Source organism: Ascaphus truei, chromosome 2, assembly GCF_040206685.1.
Source record: "Ascaphus truei isolate aAscTru1 chromosome 2, aAscTru1.hap1, whole genome shotgun sequence".
Taxonomy (NCBI): Eukaryota; Metazoa; Chordata; class Amphibia; order Anura; family Ascaphidae; genus Ascaphus; species Ascaphus truei.
The window spans coordinates 464,975,471-464,997,047 of NC_134484.1; the positions used below are offsets into that span (position 1 = coordinate 464,975,471).

Consider the following 21,577-nt stretch of genomic DNA (forward strand, 5'->3'; position numbering starts at 1 on the left):
AGAAGATGTAAGCCGTGGGGGTGGGAGGCCAAGGGGGCTGGAGGCCCGAGTCGGCAGGATGCAGGAGGCAGAGAATGCGGGAGGAAGAGATGGGGGGCAGGGAGGCAGAGAGGGCGGGGAGGTGGAGAATGCGGAAGGAGGCGGGGGGGCTGAGAGGTTGGGGGAGGCAGATGATGGGGGAGGCAGAAAGGGCGGGGGAGGCGGAGAATGCGGGAGGAGGAGAGGGAGAGGCAGAGATGGTGGGGGAGGCAGAGAGGGCGAGGGAGGCAGAGAGGGCGAGGGAGGCAGAGGGGGCGGGGGAGGCAGAGAGGGCGGGTGAGGCAGAGAGAGCGGGGGAGGCAGAGAGAGGGTGGGGGAGGCAGAGAGAGGGTGGGGGAGGCAGAGAGAGGGTGGGGGAGGCAGAGAGAGGGTGGGGGAGGCAGAGAGAGGGTGGGGGAGGCAGAGAGAGGGCCGGGGAGGTCAGGGGGAATAGGGGCGGGTGAGGGACATCGCCTTTCATTGAAAAATCTGTCTAGACCAGTGGTTTAAAAAGTGGCTTAAAAAAAAAAAAGCAATGCTACTGTGCCTGACTAATTTTTATTTATTATTTATTTACCATTTGGCAAACACATTTTTAGAATATCACGTAATGGCCGCTTTTCAAAGCTCCCGCGTCTTGCGGGCCAATAGGAAGCCGTGATGTCATACCGGTGTGGCTTCCTGTTGGCCCACGTGACACGAGAACTTTAAACTAGCAGGAGATACCCACACACCCTTTTGGAGGCGAGTATCTCTAGAAGCAGAGGGGTTTACCGGAGCCGAAATTAGTGGGGCACAGCTCCGGAGACCCCACTGCTTCAATCTTACGTAAAAAACAAAAAATCAAAATAAATTGAAGAAAACCGTTCCGCTTGGATTGCTCCTTCACAAGGCAGTGACATTACCAGCTTATAAAGGTCCTAATTCTTGATACGAGTGAAAGTGAAGCATTATTGGGCCGGGTACGTACTGAGCATGCCGATACGCAGGGCGAGAAGTTCCTCCTCCCAGCGTGGCTCGGACAGCCTCTCCGGGGAAGCCAAGGGCTGGTCGGAGTTGAGGACTTTAAAATAGCTGTCCAGGATGGCCCGGATTTCCACCAGCCGCTGGCCGGGGCTGCTGCTGTGCAGGAGGTGGATCATCTCGATCAGGCACTTCAAAGCCAGCTCCAGTATCCTGTGCTCCTTCACGTCCTGGCTCACACACCAGCTCTGCAGGATCTGGATGAGGACCTCCACGGACGCGGGGGTGATGAGAAGAAGTGCGTTTGGCTGGAATGGAACCACAAACTCGGTTTAAACCCATGAATGCCTGAGTGTGGGCAGGCAACGCATTGCAAAGAAAGACCAGATTTCTTGGGGGGGGGGGGGGGAGGGGCTTGTGTGGGGCAGATTTACAATGAATCCTCTATTAACATTGGTCACCTCTCTGACAGGTAAAGGGGGAGCTGGACCAATCATGTCAACATCCACTGTTATTCCAGACTCATTGATTTGGCGTCAATGTCGCCGAGACTTTAATGAAGTCTCACGGGGAGAAATCAGTACGTGTCTATTAATTAAAAAGCCATATTTTCACATTAGAACAATACTGGGTTCCTCTCTTCTTGATGCAGTGGAGGAAATGCAGACCGTATAATATTGGTAGTGTAGGACCTGCTGATAGGGTCTGACAAGGACATGATTACAGGCTTGAAATGTTTTGGCCAACGGATGAACTAACTGACCCATAGCACTTATGAGAAGAAAACATATATATAGCAATGAACTAAATAATTTTCCATATTGGGTGTGCGTTGAGGGCTTCTTTGGTCACCGCTGTATATTTGAGGTCACTGTCCCAGTAACGCTCCAGTTGACACAAATTAATATATACATATATAACGCTGGGGGCTGGGTGATGAGCTTTCAAACATTGTGTAGGTCCAATTGTAAATAGTTTGGGCGCTTTGTGGCTCCTCCTCCTTACTTTCAGCTCACCCATCCCACCCCTATGTAATCAGCAGGTCCCAGCACACACAGGTGATTGCAGTAATCACTGACTGATGTCTTCCCGCAGGAGAAAGGTGGTGATAACCTTTGCTGTAGCAATAAGTTTGGGAAGTTGATCTTTTTTTCACTATATTAATTATGGGAACTTCTGGTTTGTAACTGCACTGTAGCTTACACTTAGCACATACAGTGCTCATAAATGTTAACCCTTTAGACACGACATACATGTCCCACATCCCATGGTATCGGCTATATTGTATTGTATGTCTTTATTTATATAGCGCCATTAATGTACATAGCGCTTCACAATAGTAATACACGTGACAATCATATAAATAACAAATACAGATAACGGGTCATGGGAATAAGTGCTTCAGACATAAACGTAACATTTAGGAAGAGGAGTCCCTGCTCCGAGGAGCTTACAGTCTAATTGGTAGGTAGGAAGAACATACAGATACAGTAGGAGGGCATTTTGGAAGTGCTTCTGCAGGGGGCCAAGGTTTATGTATCGTGTCTAGTAATATCTACGGCGCTAATCATATGCTTCTTTAAGCAAGTGTGTCTTAAGGTGGGTCTTAAAAGAGGATAGAGAGGGTGCTTGTTGGGTATTCAGGGGAAGGGTGTTCCAGAGGTGTGGGGCAGTCAGTGAAAAAGGTTTAAGGCGGGAGAGGGCTTTAGATACAAAGGGGGTAGAGAGAAGACATCCTTGAGCAGAACACAAGAGCCGGGATGGTGCATAGCGAGAAATTAGGGCTGAGATGTAAGATGGGGCAGAAGAGTGTAAAGCTTAAGTGAGGAGAAGAATTGAGTGTGAGATGCGGGATTTGATCGGAAGCCAGGAGAGGGATTTCAGCAGGGGAGACACAGAGACAGATCTAGGAAAGAGTAGAGTGATTCTGGCAGCAGCGTTTAGGATAGATTGTAGGGGAGACAGGTGAGAGGCAGGAAGGCCGGACAGCAGGAGGTTACAGTAATCGAGACGGGAGAGAATGAGAGAACATCGTTATGTTTCCTCTTCTCTCAATGCAGCAGCGGAAATACACAGGACACAGTGTAACACTAGCAGTGTAGGACCTGCTGATCGGGTCTGGAACTGCACCTTTGAACCAATATTAGTGATGTGTTTAATAAGTTACTCTGGCCCTGGCTGGCACTGCCAATTTTACCTATTATACCAGTGCTTTTCAACCACGGTTCCTAGGAACAGTTGGGTTCCCCCAAGCATCCCTAAAGGCTTCCCTGCAATTTTCAGGTAATTAGAAAAATGTATGAAACACAGAAGAATGTACAATTAATCTGATCTCCGACGCGCTGAGAGGGTTGGGGTTCCTTACAATGCATCTGATCTCAGACGCGCTATTAGAGAGGGTTGGGGTTCCTCAAAATTTTCACTACATAATTATAGGGTTCCATAACCAAAACCGGTTGAAAACTGCTGTATTAAAGACATCACGCTTATTAGTTCATACTGATCCTACTGCTCCATTAGGCTGCTGTCCATGGTAGCTAGAGGTAGCTACTGTACGGGCCATTTTGGGAAATGGTGCAGACCAGGCCTCTGTAGGCTACAATGGAAAGTCAAGAGCAGCTCATCCATGCACTATATAGTCTACAACACAAGCACTCGTTTCAATGTGCTATGCTTGAGGACTGAAATGGAGTATCCCTGCTGTACCTGCACAGCGCTACTGGCCGTAAGAGGACAGTCCCTCCAACCTGGGCCAGTGGCTGTGGTGAGTTTAGCAGCCTGAAGACTGGTCATACACGTATCTATTTGTTATATATCAGACAAGAATACACATTATCCTACCATATTCCAACCGTAGCAACCTGAAACCTGGGAGACACTTCTGCTAGAGGGGCAGAAACGGCTAATGCTACCAACAATGGCATTTGTTCTTATATAGTGATGCAGTGTATACTGCCCTGTAGATACAATATTTCAGGCATGTGTCCTTGCACCAGAGTTTACAACCCAAGAGCTGACACTTCAATTTGCCTTGGGTTCACCCGGTTCAAACGTGACGTTAAGACTTCCCCCTCTTTTTCCCCTGTTAGTTACGACTTCTGCTCCTTTCTTCAGGTGTAGCTAACCTTACCGCCTCCGGTACCGCTGCCACCCGCAGTCACGGTGCCGGAGGGTTAACGCTGCAGAGGACCCAATCAGTCGGATGGTTTCCCGCCGCCCCCTCCCCCCCCCCCCCCCCCCGCAGCGCTATTGCAGCAGACACTGTCCCAGGTGCCGCAGACTTCTGCTTCTTCTACCGCGGTGCTGGGGACAGCGAATCTTCCTGTCCCCATACTCTACCCCAAGCCAGTGTTTCCCAAACCCAGGGAGCACCGGGACTTAATAGGGGGGAGTGACAAGTGGGACAGAAAGAGGAGGAGACAGTGTGACAAAAAGACAGAGGGGGAGGGTCGGAGAAAGGACAGAGATGTAATGACAAGGAGGAAGAGGGCAATTGGGCTGCATTAATTACCCAATGAACATATCCCACAAACTAAAACAACCCTCTTTCAAAATGAATTTTAGTCTTGGGAGAATGATGGTTCCAAAAGGCAAAACAATTGGGTTCGGGAACCTCTGCCCGAAGCAAACAGACATTAGATCACGCACAGAGTCTGCCCAAACATGGACCTCATACTGAACAGTACAGGAACCTTGTTGCCCCAAAGAATTTAAAATCTAAGTTGGGTACATGAAATAGAAATAAAGTGACTAGCAGAAGGCCATAAAGCCTGGTCACTGGGGCACCCACTTCTAAGGCCAGCACTGTAACCCTCACAAGGCAACTTTTCAATAAGAACGTCTGTATGTGTATTTTTTAATTTAAATATCCAACACTTTATGCAATGGTTTACAAGAGAGATCTCAGAATACAGGGCGGTATAATACAATAAGTAGATCAAACCTAAAAGCACGTGATAGGACAAGGAGTCCCTGCCCCGGAGAGCTTACAATCTAAGAGGTGTGTTAGGTAGGAGACAGTAGGAGAAGGAGATGGGGACATAAGGTAACATTATAGGGAGGAAGATCTTGGTCATTCCATTCACGACTGCCCTTGCCTGTGTTGCCCCCCTTACAGCACCTTCCCCAACCTCCTCCCCCCAGGCCTCTCAGCTCACCTTCGAACCAGTGATAATGGCTCCATACAGGTGAACAAGCCGCAATTTGACTGGCTCGGGGAGACGTTCACCATTGTGGAAGGTTTCTACAAAGCGAGAAGAAGAAATGAATGTAGGAGTCACAGGTACAAAATGCTATATACCAATGTACAAAGCAGACATTAAATATCCGGGGTCGAACACGCTGCCTATTCTCGTACAGAAGGAGCAGCATTAAATGTCACATTATGACCCATACTGAAAGGGCCGAACACCAGCCAATCGGGGGCATTTATACAATGACATAATGGAAAAGCTTTCAGTTCTCCCCAGTGTTAAGACTTTGCAGTTGCGCCAGAAGATGTAATGTGGGATACCCGGACAATATATTATGGGTACACAGGCGCCGTCCTCACTCCCCAGCATTGTTAACAAGGCCCCACGTCATGCTTATGCTTATGCTTCCAGATTGAGGTGGGCTGTGTCTTTACGTCATGTATCATGACGCCACTGCTCCATTTCATGCCAAACGTCCGAAGCCCGAGAGGGTGGTGGTCACATTATTGCGTTCTCTTTGTGGGTTTCCTTTTGTTTTTGTCCTGATGAAGGTGCTAAGGCACCAAAACATTGGATGTCTTTGTGAATAATGTTAGAATAAATGTGGTTTATTTTGTACTTTATGGTGTGCCCTATCGTTATAAAGATACATATGGTGAGGCTTTGGCCCAGTGCAGGTTCTCTAAATCCCACTGCATTCTGGTTGGTAGAACACGGGTGTAGAAGAGCCCACAACCCTAATAGTGTCAAACCTTTTAATAAGAAATAATAGCAGATAACAAGTAATGTAATCACCAGATGGATGAGAGAAAGCAGCATGAAGTGGAGTTGAGCCTCTAAAAATCAGATTCTTACAACATAAAAGAAATGTGGAAAAAAAGCTACCAACTCCACTCACTATCCAAACATTTTCCGTAAGTTCACAATAAGAATCTCTCCGGCCTGATCCTTCCGGCCTGATCCTTCCGGCCTGATCCTTCCAGCATGCTACTGAAGGGCAAATAGGTCGTCTCTATGAACCTTCGGGTGGTAACAAATTTGTCAAACTATGTCGTCGAGAAACATTCTGGATACATACATTGAATACTCTAGAACCCTATGGCCTCAATGTAGACATAGATCTGCTGTTCTCATCAATTAACATCACAACTTCTGAATTCTTTGTTAAGATCGGTGTTCCCGCGATACACTACCCCTTATCCATCATACCTCCACTTCCCCCACCTAATCCCTCTTATTTATATGCTGCATCTCCCCATCAATTATTTACTCGGAAACGCAAATCGACTATTTATTTTTATACTTTTGGCTCTCCGATTCCTTGTTATCATTGTATTATATACACATCCCTTTTTTTTTTATATGATATATATTTTTGAGATATTATTTGCCATCTATTATTTGTAATCTATTACATCATTTGATTTCTGTGCAACATTTTAATTCCCCAATCTTAGTGCACTTCATCTCAATTTTATACATTTCCTATTTTATACCCAATCCTTCACCCATCACCTTTATTTAAATTGTATTAATAAAAATTAAATGTGATTTTTATTTTTATTCAATGTTATCTTCATTCATACATAAATGCATGTTCTTTTCAGGTACATGCATTTCATACATGTTCACATACATGTACATACAATACTTGTTTGGATTTCATTCCGAGTATTTTTCCATGTGTTTTTCTGTTTGGTCATGCTCTCAACCTCACTTCTGCTCTTCTCATGCTGTTTGTTTTTTACTTTTACCATTCACTTTTAAGGAATACTTTAAGATGTTGCAGATATTACAATCAAATGAAGGTCTAATTTATTCCCCTATAAATACTCCCCCACGTGCCCCACTGTATTATGCTTCTCACGAAACGCATAGAGCTAATAGTAGTCATCAGTAGTAATCAGAGGACAAGTGGAAGCTCTGAGTGCTGGTAACACATCCATCGGAGGCAGCTACCCGGCTATCAGCTGTGTGCTAACACAGCCATTGCGCATGCTCCGAATGCACCATCAGAGGTACCCGGAAGTGACGTCACCCGACCGAAAGTGACGCCACATGGACACGAGGACGCCGGTGGAACTAACATCACCTAGGCAACAAGCTGCGTGGAGCAGGACACTGCTCCTGGGAGACCACCAGACGCCGCAGGTCCCGCTGGGGCAACCACAACTCCACTTCATGCTGTTTTCTATCATCCATCTGGTAATTACATGAGTTATTATCTGCTATTATTTCTTATTAAAAGGTTTGACACTACTAGGTGTGTGCTCTTCTACTCCCTGTTCTGCAGCATCCAACTGGAATACAGGAGGTTTGGATACACCTCTTTGATGAAGACGGTACCAAACCCTATTGTAGACTCTTCTACATTGGACTAAAGTACCACTATGCCGGTTATCCCTGTTTTCTGTGTGGTTACTCACCATTAAGGTTGAGCGCTTTTAATACCGGTTTTCTTCATTCAGGTTTGTACCAGCGCTGTATCTCGATGGACAATGTAGACTTGTAAAACCAGGATTGGGCTCCAGTTCCATGAAAACATGGAACCAGGATGCCAACACAGAGCAGCCTGTTCACAAAGGTGAACCAATGGCAGTGATATGTATACAGGCAGTCCTCGTTTTACAACGCTTCGCTTTACAACGAATGGCTTATCCAACGCTATGCAATGCATACCTATGTTCATTTATACAACGCCAAAACGGCTTATCCAACGCTATGCAATGCATACCTATATCTATTTTTACACCGCCAAAAGGGCTTATCCAACGCTGTGCAATGCATACCTATATCTATTTTTACACCGCCAAAAGGGCTTATCCAACGCTGTGCAATGCATACCTATATTCATTTTTACAACGCCAAAAGGGCTTATCCAACGCTATGCAATGCATACCTATATTCATTTTTACACCGCCAAAAGGGCTTATCCAACGCTGTGCAATGCATACCTATATTCATTTTTACACCGCCAAAAGGGCTTATCCAACGCTGTGCAATGCATACCTATATTCATTTTTACACCGCCAAAAGGGCTTATCCAACGCTATGCAATGCATACCTATATTCATTTTTACACCGCCAAAAGGGCTTATCCAACGCTGTGCAATGCATACCTATATTCATTTTTACACCGCCAAAAGGGCTTATCCAACGCTGTGCAATGCATACCTATATTCATTTTTACACCGCCAAAAGGGCTTATCCAACGCTGTGCAATGCATACCTATATTCATTTTTACACCGCCAAAAGGGCTTATCCAACGCTGTGAATGCATACCTATATTCATTTTTACACCGCCAAAAGGGCTTATCCAACACTGTGCAATGCATACCTATATTCATTTTTACACCGCCAAAAGGGCTTATCCAACACTGTGCAATGCATACCTGTATTCATTTATACAACGCCAAAACGGCTTATCCAACGCTATGCAATGCAAACCTATATTCATTTTTAGAACGCCAAAAGGGCTTATCCAACGCTATGCAATGCATACCTATATTCATTTTTACACCGCCAAAAGGGCTTATCCAACGCTGTGCAATGCATACCTATATTCATTTTTACAACGCCAAAATGGCTTATCCAACGCTCTTACAACGCTTTGCAAAGTTGTTTATGTGTATATAATATATATATTATACTATATTATGCTATATAATATATTATATTTTTATATTATATTATATATTATGTAATATTATATATATAATACAGTATATGCACTATATAATTTATGTGTGTGCTGCGTATCTTATTGTCTGCGTAAAATATTTTGTGTATTTTAGCATTAAAAATGCCTTCAGGAACGGAACCTTTCGTTTAAACAGTGTTCCTATGGGAAAACGTGTTTCGCTTTACAACGTTTCCCTATCCAACGCCATTTTGAGTAACGCATTGTGTCGGATAACCGAGGACTGCCTGTAATAGGTTAAAGTCTAGTGGCTGATGCTGGGTCATTTATTTTTTTAAATTTTTTTTTTTAAATCGGACAAAAAGGAAGAATTTCTACATCCTTTGATTGTTCCCAAAGCAACCTGAGACCTGATCATTCATTCCACTTGGCTCCTGTGGTGTGTGTGGTGTCACTCTTGATCCGCATTATCCCACCCCTTCCACATGCCAATTACACTCTTGCTCTGATCTATAGATGATGTTTTGCCTTCAGTTAATGAGAGGAGACCTTATTATTCTGAACCCTCTGACTGCCAATTACTTCTGCTTCAAATGGTGCACTAGGCATTAGGTAAATAACCTAAAAATGTTATCGGGATTTATCTTTTCCCCCATGGGACTGTAAAAGAGAGGGTGTTACATGTCAGATAAGAGTATGTATGTATGTGTGTGTGTCTTTATTTATATCCTTTATCCTGGGCCCATCCTCTCCCCGTTACCGGGATAAAAAGTAGAATTGAAGGAGCTTACATTTACCAAAAATAATTCGTTCTACATTTGTAAAACAGTTCTGTAAAAAAAAACAAAAAAAAAACACCAAATGGCTCAGATTTACCCCCATTGTATGTCGCAATGCACGTGGCATCGCAGATATTCTTACATCAGGGCCACGGTATCGCTAGTGTAGTGATCACGTGGTCCCGAGCAACCCCCTTAAAGTTGGGAATGGAAGAAAAATAAATGCTGGCGCGTGTGACATTCCCTAAATGTCATTAGGCACTGAAAAGGTTAACGCTGTGAAGACTCCACTACCATTTGGTCCACCAATAAACTGCATTTAAAAATAAAAATACACTATGAAGACTTAAACCAGGGGTGGCCAACTCCAGTCCTCAGGGGCCACAAACAGCACAGGTATCAGGGATATCACTGCTTCTGCACAGGTGGCTCTGTCTTAGACTGCGCCACCGATTGAGCCAACTGTGCTGAAGCAGGGATATCCTTAAAATCGGAACGGATGTTGGCCTTTGAGGACTGGGGTTGGCCTCCCCTGCCCTAAGCAAATAAATACTGGCGTCCCTATGCTCTGTGTGCCAGGATTCTCCCGTTAAATGCTAGGTATAGAATGCCTGGTCAGCGAGGGATTTGATGGTCTACGTACAACGACATTATCTAAACGTGGCAGAAACTTACCTTGAAAAAAGGTACAGAACTCAGGAGGCAAAGGAGCCGGGACAAACTTGTATTTACTCTTCTCTTTTGCACTGACTATTTCCCTGAGAAACGAGAGAGCACGTCAGCACGGGAGTCCAGTTCCAATAAAGCAGAATATTGCGGTATAACCCAGAATAGCATTCAATGGCAGTGATCACGCAGAATATCACCCAATATCCCACCGCAATTAGGCAGATGCGGGACCAATACCTTTTGCTACAGCCGAGTCTGCAGTCACATGTTCTGAAGATACCGTCCATGTGGCAACACAAGGATTACGATGAGATTTTTCTTAGTAAGAATTTTACACATTGAAATATTAAATCTCATCCAAGGACGGCAAAGGGAACGATAGTAATGTGCCCATGCGGTCAGATGGAATTGTAAGTGGCCGAGGCCGCAACTGAACCCACGTCTGTGTATTCAAACACCGTCACATCTCAACTCCGCCTAATAACCTTCTGTTACATTGCGGACAATTCCTCGTAGACATAACAACACATAATAAATCATCATGAATGATCATTTACCTGTAGACACCAACAGTCCTACCGTGAAAAAGATAAGGAAAGATTGTAAACAGCATTTGGCTGCCATAAACCACTGAAAGATTATTTAATTATACTTGTCTTTTATTCAAGTTCAAATCTCTGCATCAATGAAACATGTACTTTGGTCCCCGTGATCCTTTTAAACACAGCGCTGCCATTGTTTCACTTTGATCTTAGGACACAGCACGAAGTATAGACGAATCCCATTACTCACCCTCCGAGCTGTCTCCTCCACGTCTGATAAGGATCAAACAGGCATTCACACAAGTGTAAAGCATAGGTAGCGACGCTTTCCATCAGAGATCGGTTCTCCAGCTGTTCCTTGGGGGCTGGGCTCTTTAACTAGAGAACAAAAAAAAGAGAAGCACAAAGATTATGGTAAAATATCCTATTCCTCGATCAATCGACTCCCCCCACCCATCAGTACCAAAACCTGAAACTGCTACAGAAAGTATTTCATATTGCCAGTAAAAGTGGGCGTCTGTTCTTAGGGACTGTAAGGGAGTCAAGAGGTTAACTCGCTTTGCAAGCATCAGGAGACTGCACTGGAGTCGGGTTTCATACAGTCCTGATTGAACAGGGGATAAAAGACAGGAAATGAGGACCTGTCAGTGTCCCTGTTGGAATCTGTTGAGGAACACAGACAAAGAGAGCTCCCGCCCCGCAGGGATCCAGGCTTGTTGACCAGAAGGTTTTGCCGGGCAACAGTGGGGAACTCAAAGCCCCACATAGCAGAGAAGCCTGCGCACAAAGAATGGCAAAAGACTTCCTGGGAGCAGCAGGAATTCTGCGCATGCAGCTGGAAAGATCGGAGACTCCGGACCAGCATGTCAGATAATATATTGTTCCCTGTCTTGCTAATATTGTTTATATGTTTTGGTGTTGGTAACCAGCTTAGCTGGCGGCCCACTTAGAAAGGGCCGGAGTAATGTTTAATTACAGTAGTTTCCCTAAAGGGAATAGGTGTTTGTTTTATGATTTATGTTTTGCCTTAAAGGGGCAGTAGCCCCAATGTTTTATTTGTTTTTGTGGAGAATAAAAACACTCATTACTATGGTTTACCCAGAAATGCATGTGTGGACTCGTATCTGACCTCGCCTACAGGCAACTCCGTCACAGGGACAAAAGGGAGCCGCTGCCCGCACCCCCGAAATCTCAACTCCTTGTCATCCATTTCATTCAGGTTGGATGGAGACATGTTAGGTAGAGCAGGGTTTCCCAAACTTTTTTTTCCATGACCCGGTTAGTTTTGAACTTCTCCTTCGTGACCCACTAAAAATTTTATCGCCTATACTGGCCTATAGGGCCTGCACAGACACACAAACAGCCACTGATATACACACACATACAGCCACTGATACACACACACACACAGCCACTGACACACACACTGATACACACACACGCAGCCACTGACACACACACGCAGCCACTGACACACACACACAGCCACACAGAGACACTGATACACACACACTTCTACACACACAGAGACACTGCTACACACACAGAGACACAGCTACACACACAGAGACACAGCTACACACACAGAGACACAGCTACACACACAGAGACACAGCTACACACACAGAGACACTGCTACACACACAGAGACACTGCTACACACACAGAGACACTGCTACACACACGCACAAACACTGATACACACACAGACACATACACACATACACTGATACTGATACACACACACAGACACTGATACACACACACAAACTGATACTGATACACACACAGGGACAGGGACACTTGGGTGGGAGGGGGGGACAGTGACTGGGTGGGTGTGTGGGAGACGGTGGGTGAGTGACTGGGTGGGTGACAGTGACTGGGTGGGTGGGAGACAGTGCCTGGGTGAGAGAGAGTGACTGGGTGGGAGAGAGTGACTGGGTGGGTGGGAGACAGTGACTGGGTGGGGTGACTTACCTTGCCGCCGGACGCTTTCCCCTGCTGCCCGGGACGGGAGGTGGGCTTGTGGGCATGGGAGGTGGGCTCGGGAGGGGGTGCCAGGGTAGGTGAGCTCGGGAAGCTGGCCGCGGGGGGAAGCGGGCCGCAGTAGGAGCTTGTACTTCCCCCTCCGTCCCACGTAACTTGCGGGCCGCAGAGGAGCTGGTACTTCCTCCTCCGTCCCACGTTGGGAGCGGGTCCCACGTTGGGAGCGGGGGGGAGGAAGGGAGCGGGCCCTGCTTGCCCTGCGCAAGCGCGCGGGACCGCGGGGGGGAATCGCCGCCATTTTTTTCAACTTGAGTGGGGGGGACGGGACACACCGCGCGGCCAGCCTCGCTGTGACCCTGCAATTTTGGTTCCGTGGCCCGGTGCCAGGTCGCGACCCACCATTTGGGAAACGCTGAGGTAGGCATGCGTGGTCCACAACAATTAGTTTTGTGGTAGCCCTTTGGCGAGCCACCTGGACTATGGTCCAACCCCTGGTGACTTACAAACAAAGATGATGTGCAGTATTAAAGAAGGCAGGAAAACAGACAGACCAGGTGGATTTATAGTCCAAAGAGACGGCTACATCTTCTGCGTATGGAAGTATGTTTTGAAGCGTGAGAGAGAAGCCAGAGACATGCTTACCTTCACTGTAGAAGCCGTCAGGAGATGGATCACCTCGAGTACAAATATTGGCGTTTTCTCTTTTTCCACATTCTCCAAATTTCTGCAGAAGAGTGAGGGAGAGTAAGGGAGATATTCACAGCTAAACGTCAAAGATCTCAAGCGCGTTATTAACACCACTGAATAGGAAAGGTCTGAATTAGAAGTTCATCAGCAACTGCGCAAAAGGAGAACTCCTCCTGGTGTAGAGCCTATAGAAACAGGTATTGTTATGAGAATTATTACCACTTGCATTTGTATAGAGATTTTAAAACTTCAAAGCATTGTTGTAGGATTACTACAGACACCTTCATGCAGCCACCTATGTGGTAGAACCCACATTGCACATATCCAGGGCTCCAGTCTGCAAATCACACACCACAAATTACAGGGCATATAATACTGTTCTTATGCGGTAATTAGAGGGGAAATGCCAGGGCAGAAGGATCCCATCCCCAAAACCAACTTTTCCATGATTGTTTGCACAACCGCGACGGGCTCACTTCTTACCCAATGTGGCAGGTGAGAGACACAAGGAAAGGAAGATGATGCAAATTGTTGCGTTAAATTGAAGACATTTCAATGACAAGACTTTTAAATAATTATAAATAAAACACCAGGGCAGGTGGGGGTAGGGGAGACAAGACGAAGGGGGGTGGGACAAGACGAAAGGACACACACACGGCGAGGGGGACACGGGACACCCACACACGGCAAGGGGGACACCCACACGCGGCAAGGGGGACACCCACACGCGGCAAGGGGGACACCCACACGCGGCAAGGGGGACACCCACACGCGGCAAGGGGGACACCCACACGCGGCAAGGGGGACACCCACACGCGGCAAGGGGGACACCCACACGCGGCAAGGGGGACACCCACACACGGCAAGGGGGACACCCACACACGGCAAGGGGGACACCCACACACGGCAAGGGGGACACCCACACACGGCAAGGGGGACACCCACACACGGCAAGGGACACACACACGGCAAGGGGGACACACACACACGGCAAAAGGGACACACACACACGGCAAGGGGGACACACACACACGGCAAGGGGGGGAACAAGGCAAGGGGGGGAACAAGGCAAGGGGGGGGAACAAGGCAAGGGGGGGGAACAAGGCAAGGGGGGGGAACAAGGCAAGGGGGGGGAACAAGGCAAGGGGGGGGAACAAGGCAAGGGGGGGGAACAAGGCAAGGGGGGGGAACAAGGCAAGGTGGGGGGAAACAAGGCAAGGTGGGGGGAAACAAGGCAAGGTGGGGGGAAACAAGGCAAGGGGGGGAACAAGGCAAGGGGGAGGAACAAGGCAAGGGGGGGAAACAAGGCAAGTGGGGGGAAACAAGGTAAGTGGGGGGAAACAAGGTAAGGGGGGGGGAAACAAGGCAAGGGGGGGACAAGGCAAGGGGGGGACAAGGCAAGGGGGGGGACAAGGCAAGGGGGGACAAGGCAAGGGGGGGACAAGGCAAGGGGGGGGACAAGGCAAGGGGGGGGACAAGGCAAGGGGGGGACAAGGCAAGGGGGGGACAAGGCAAGGGGGGGACAAGGCAAGGGGGGGACAAGGCAAGGGGGGGACAAGGCAAGGGGGGGACAAGGCAAGGGGGGACAAGGCAAGGGGGGGACAAGGCAAGGGGGGAACAAGGCAAGGGGGGGAACAAGGCAAGGGGGGGGAACAAGGCAAGGGGGGGGAACAAGGCAAGGGGGGGGAACAAGGCAAGGGGGGGAACAAGGCAAGGGGGGGAACAAGGCAAGGGGGGGAACAAGGCAAGGGGGGGAACAAGGCAAGGGGGGGGGGAACAAAGCAAGGGGGGGAACAACGCAAGGGGGGGAACAAAGCAAGGGGGGGAACAAAGCAAGGGGGGGAACAAAGCAAGGGGGGAACAAAGCAAAGGGGGAACAAAGCAAGGGGGGGAAACAAAGCAAGGGGGGGAAACAAAGCAAGGGGGGGAACAAAGCAAGGGGGGGAACAAAGCAAGGGGGGGAACAAAGCAAGGGGGGGAACAAAGCAAGGGGGGAACAAAGCAAGGGGGGGAAACAAAGCAAGGGGGGGAAACAAGGCAAGGGGGGGGGGGGGAACAAGGCAAGGGGGGACACAAGACGAGGGTGGGTTCCGGGGTCTGGTAGATTTGCATGGAGGTGTACTTGGGTACTTCCCAGCTGGTCTTTCTTACACCCATAAACTGAGGGTGTTTTCCAGGCGGGAGATTCCCCGCGTACAGAACCGTGTCTGTTTATTAATTATACAGATGAATAGAAAACGCACAATTACTGACCAGCTTCTGGCATCTGAAGGGGTTAATTTTGAGCGAACAATGCTGATGAGCCCACAACTGCTGGGATGTCTCATTGTGTATTTTACTTTATTAGCCTCCATCACACCTCTCTGCTGAAAGTCTGTTCCATGAATCCACTACTTCCCACCCGCCAGCTTAAAGCAGCAACCGTGCTTTCTAAGCTTTTTATTTTCTTATTTGTATATGTAAAGCGCGTGGCAATGTATAATTCTACATTCTTACCTACGCTGGCAGTCGTTTGGTGCTCCTGTTATAAATCTGTAACAATGCTGATTGTGTGCCTAACATAATGGCTGCTTCAGTGACGTCACGGAGCCCGGCCGTCGCGCCAAGAAATCAGTTTTAACCTATCTGCAGTGAAGCGCTGTGCACCCGCCGTGCCCCCCCCCCCCCCGCGCGTACTACAGAACGCACTGGGACCGCAGCCTAACTCAGCAGCTACAATGTGGCCTTATAATAGTTAGGTAACATTATCTATTGTTACAGTTTGCAGCTGAAACTACTGGGAACATTTGCAACAAATGATCCCAAATGGGAAAGTGTTGCCAAAATCTTGCGCTGCTTGGGAAGCGCAGTAAGACCTACTATAGTAATCAAAAGATGCTTTAAAACACATTAAAAATGGCAGAGTTGAATAAAAACAAAACAAAAAAAAAGATGTCACTTATCTAATACTACAGAACCGATTTCTTTTAAAAATAAACATAAGATTTCACATCTTTTACTGGATGGAAGGTGGAATGCTGGGAAAATACTTTCCTCTCGCACCCCGACACCTTTCCCCGATGTGAAAGTTTCTAATCAGACCCAGTTATCTCTTTCCTGCGCAAGACCAGGTTCCTGCCAGGTGTGGTTGAAGATTAGGGACTAGGGTTTCAACCGATAATACTGGAAAAAAAGGAAATAATCTTAAAAACCGATAAGACCCGGAATAAAGCCTCCTCATTCCCCATGGAGCGCGGGGAAATGGGAAGTAACAGAGGCGCGGGGAAATGGGAAGTAAAAGAGGGGCGCAGGGAAATGGGAAGTAACAGGGGCGCGGGGAAATGGGAAGTAACAGGGGAGCGGGGAAATGGAAAGTAACAGGGGAGCGGGGAAATGGGAAGTAACCGGGGCGGCGGAAATTGGAAATAACCGGAGAGGCGGAAATGGGAAGTAACAGGGGCGCGGGGAAATGGGAAGTAACAGGGGCGCGGGGAAATGGGAAGTAACAGGGGTGGCGCGGAAATGGGAAGTAACAGGGGCGGCGCGGAAATGGGAAATAACCGGGGCGGCGGAAATGGGAAATAACCGGGGCAGCGGAAATGGGAAATAACCGGGGCGGCGGAAATGGGAAAATAACCGGGGCGGCGGGGAAATGGGAAGGAACAGGGGCGCGGGGAAATGGGAAGTAACAGGGGCGCAGGGAAATGGGAAGTAACAGGGGCGGCGGGGAAATGGGAAGTAACAGGGGCGGTGGGGAAATGGGAAGTAACAGAGGAGCGGGGAAATGGGAGGTAACAGGGGCGGTGGGGAAATGGGAAGTAACAGGGGCGCGGGAAATGGGAAGTAACAGGGGCGCGGGGAAATAGGAAGTAACAGGGGCGCGGGGAAATAGGAAGTAACAGGGGCGCGGGGAAATGGGAAGTAACAGGGGCGCGGGGAAATGGGAAGTAACAGGGGCGCGGGGAAATGGGAAGTAATAGGGGCGCGGGGAAATGGGAAGTAACAGGGGCGCGGGGAAATGGGAAGTAACAGGGGCGCGGGGAAATGGGAAGTAACAGAGGAGCGGGGAAATGGGAAGTAACAGGAGCGGGGAAATGGGAAGTAACAGGGGCGCGGGGAAATGGGAAGTAACAGGGGCGCGGGGAAATGGGAAGTAACAGGGGCGCGGGGAAATGGGAAGTAACAGGGGCGTGGGGAAATTGGGAGTAACAGAGGCGGAACGGAAATGGGAAGTAACGGGCATGGGGAAATGGGATATAACAGGGGAGTGCAGAAATGGGAAATAACAGGGGCACGCGGAAATGGGAAAAACAGAAGGACATGCGGAATTGGGGAAAAACAGAGGCGCATGGAAATGGGAAAAAAACGAGCGCACGGAAATGGGGACAAACAGGGGAGAGTGGAAACGGGGAAAATTCTGTGAAAAACACCCAATACAAACAAATGCATTGCAAAGTCATTCATACTAAAGGAATAAATCGCTGGAAAAACAAAAAACACGGATTTTACCGAAAACGGAAATCCCTACTTGGGGAATGTTTCCATCGATATTATTTCTTGGATAGCCGGGACTGAGCCGGTGGACTGGAGAACAGGATCGGATCAAGAAGAGTAGTGCTCCAAAATAGTGGTGAAGTGGCCAGTATTTATTGATCTGTGTATCTATATATGTGTTATTATACCTTCGTCTCTGCTGATTGTTGTGCAGTGCGGAATTAGGACACGGACTCGAACCACCACTCCTCCTCTCTCCTCTCCCGTCCCCATCTCTTCTTTTTATTAATTTCGTTTTCCTTTCGTATTTATTTCCTCCCTTTCCTCTCCCCTTTTCCCCCTTCCTCCGCTTACTTTTCTATTGCCTAATTTTTTTAATTCGTTCATATTTTCTTAAACTGGGCATTCTTTTTTTTTTTTGGCAGTGGGTCTATATTTGACTACTTTTTAAATATGAAAAGAGAACAGGATCGGATCAAAAAAGAGTAGTGTTCCAAAATTGTCAAGAGGCTAGTATTTATTGATCTGTTTCGGTCTATCACAGACCTTTTCTCAACCACAACCTTGTATTTTCGCAAAAATACTAACTTTTGTAACATTGTCAAATTTTGAAAGCAACTGCGCAATACATGACCTAAATCGCAAAAAAAAAAAACACCACTTGCCCCATCAATGTTAGATCAGAGAGCAGAAATGCAGATGTGGTCAGGCATCTTTTTACATCTGAACAAGGACTGAGCTTATACCCTGAAACATTAGGTCTTCATTTGGGAGTGCAACACACCGACAGATGTCCTCTCTCCAAAATGAGAATGTAGCCCCACCTATCACATGGTGCAATGGGAAATGGGAGACACTGAACCTGGTCTGCCTGGCAACTCGTGACAGGAGAGGTAATATTGGATGGAATGTTGGAGCAGCCAGTCAGGTTGAAAGACACAGAGAAAGTCCAGCTGCCATTCTGAGAGAGACACAGAGAGACTGCTAGTGTCAGTCTGAGACCAGATAAAGATATACATAGTGCCAGTCTGAGAGGCACACCTGGAGGCAGCCCAAGTGACAGGGAGAGGGGCTTATGAGACAGCCTGACACTTACAGATGGAGAAAGTCAGTGATGAGGAGAAAAGCCCACAGCAAGAGAGATTCAGATACATGCCGGACTGTTAAAGCACCACGGTATAACAGACATGAGGGAGGCCCTTCCCTGCAATTTGGTTGTTAGAAGGATTGAGTTTATAATTACCAATAATTATTTCTGGTTTGATGATTGCTATTACCTATAAATTTGTGGTACGGCCATGGGATCAAAGTTCGCGCCAAGCTATGCGAACCTATTCATGGGAATGTGGGAGGCGAACCATGTGTGGCTTGGCAGTGAGCTCGGTGCGGGCTTGGTCCTATGGTACCGGTACATAGATGACATCATTTTGATTTGGAGCGGAGAAGAGAACGTGGCTCTAAACTTCATTAATAATTTAAATCAGAATCAGCTAAATTTACAGCTCACCCACAGTACGAGTAGAGAAGAGATACAATTTTTGGATTTGAATCTATATGTATACAGGAAGGTAAAATTAACTGCAAAACCCATTTCAAATCCGGGGACTGTAATACGTACATCCATAGAAAAAACTGCCACTATAAACCATAACTGGACAATATTCCTCAAGGGCAGATTAAAAAAAAAAGCAAAAGTATAATGCGTGGTGCTAAGAACTGTATACAGCTGTGATAATAATGATATAAAGATGATAATTCCTATGTGAAGTCTGGAGTATAGTCTTGATTGTGGGAGGGTACTGGGTGTGGTATCCTAGTTGGTAAACCAGCGTAGGTGGCACTCAAATTGTCCAGGAACCCAAAGGCTAATAGTCACCCCAATAGAAAATACCCCAATCTCTTTGTAGAATAATGTAACCATGTAGCAAGCAAGAAAACTCACGAATCTGCTGCAGCGTCCATGTTGATCCTGCCAGACCTTCTTGGTGTGCCTCCGTCCTTGTGGATAGAATGCAATAGAAGAGAGAAATGGCAGAGCACAACCGGAAATATCCAAAAAAGAGAATTTAGAAGGAAAGTGCGTTATCCATAAAAAGTTTAATGGTCATGAAGGGAAAAATGGCAAGGCCTTGATAAAGTGCTCTGTGTAGCACGAAACATGTTGGTAGGGTAATGCCTTGCCATTTTTCCCTCCATGACCATTAAACTTTTTATGGATAACGCACTTTCCTTCTAAATTCCCTTTTTTGGATATTTCCGGTTGTGCTCTGCCATTTCTCGCTTCTATTGCATTCAAGGGCAGATTAGAAGGAATTGCACCTCTGATCAAACTTATCAGGAAAAATCTACCCTTTTTAAAAAAAAAAGTTCATAGAAAAAGACAATGATGAAAAAGTATTAGAGAATGCAGTGCAAATGGTCACTAAGGTGGAGAGGAAAGACCTTCTAAAGCCCAAGAAGGACGTTCAGAATGACAAGATGAAGAACTTTATCCCTTTTATTTAAGTGAAAAAAAGTGTGTGGTGTGATTAGCGCTCAACGCTATAAAGTAGGTGAAACAAAATATACAGTAATAAACAATTGTGCAACAATATGCAATGTACCTTACAAATAATAAGGCAAGGCTGCCAGGAAAAACTGACCCAAAACAGTCAGTGAAAACCAGAAAACAAACAATACAAACCGGCGCCTAAAGAGTTCAAGGTGGATCTGTATATAGTCCAAATGGATAGAATACCAAGAGGTTGCAACTCCAATCTTGTGCAGGAGGTTGCAAATCCAATCTCACGCTTCCAAAGTCCACAGCAAGTAGTTAAGTGGCATATGAAAAGCAAACAGAGAGAATCATCATAGTGCAACAATGCTACTAGAATACATAGACAAAACAAACAAGACAAACAATAAACAGACAAAAGCAAGGCTAAAAAATTAATATAAAGAGTTAATTTAATACATAAAGTTAAAATAACAATCAGGAACGCTGGTAGATGACGATTCCGGTTTGGAAAAACCGGAATGCTACTCACAAGATGTTCGTATAAAATGCGCAGTGTTAAGAAGGTAAGGTGGTGACTCCCACGGCATCAGATTAGCATCGGCTGTCTCGGGGCTGCTCCACACGCTCTCCCTCACTCCTTGGCCGGAAATGCATCACTGGGGGTGGGTTTAAGAAAAAAACGCCTCTTCCTGCTGCTGGTACACGAACATACACTCGTGAGAGGTCTACCTTCGTTCAAGAGTAAACTCCAAATGACTGCCCAACGCGTTTCGTGCGTTTTTTTCTTAAACCCACCCCCAGTGATGCATTTCCGGCCAAGGAGTGAGGGAGAGCGTGTGGAGCAGCCCCGAGACAGCCGATGCTAATCTGATGCCGTGGGAGTCACCACCTTACCTTCTTAACACTGCGCATTTTATACGAACATCTTGTGAGTAGGATTCCGGTTTTTCCAAACCGGAATCGTCATCTACCAGCGTTCCTGATTGTTATTTTAACTTTATGTATTAAATTAACTCTTTATATTAATTTTTTAGCCTTGCTTTTGTCTGTTAATTGTTTGTCTTGTTTGTTTTGTCTATGTATTCTAGTAGCATTGTTGCACTATGATGATTTTCTCTGTTTGCTTTTC

General features: G+C 46.9%; 1 protein-coding gene across 4 annotated transcripts in view; it reads right to left on the reverse strand.

Annotated features, from left to right (window-relative positions):
- Window positions 1-21,577, reverse strand: part of NBEAL2 (neurobeachin like 2) — a 249,925-nt gene that overhangs the window by 118,174 nt on the left and 110,174 nt on the right. For all 4 annotated transcript variants that reach the window (XM_075588105.1, XM_075588102.1, XM_075588103.1 and 1 more), the window contains exons 4-8: window positions 13,434-13,515; window positions 11,056-11,183; window positions 10,270-10,352; window positions 5,139-5,224; window positions 989-1,289 (exon numbers count right to left, since the gene is read on the reverse strand). In XM_075588105.1, coding sequence (XP_075444220.1) covers window positions 989-1,289; window positions 5,139-5,224; window positions 10,270-10,352; window positions 11,056-11,183; window positions 13,434-13,515 — 680 coding nt within the window. The remainder of the gene's footprint in view (window positions 1-988; window positions 1,290-5,138; window positions 5,225-10,269; window positions 10,353-11,055; window positions 11,184-13,433; window positions 13,516-21,577) is intronic.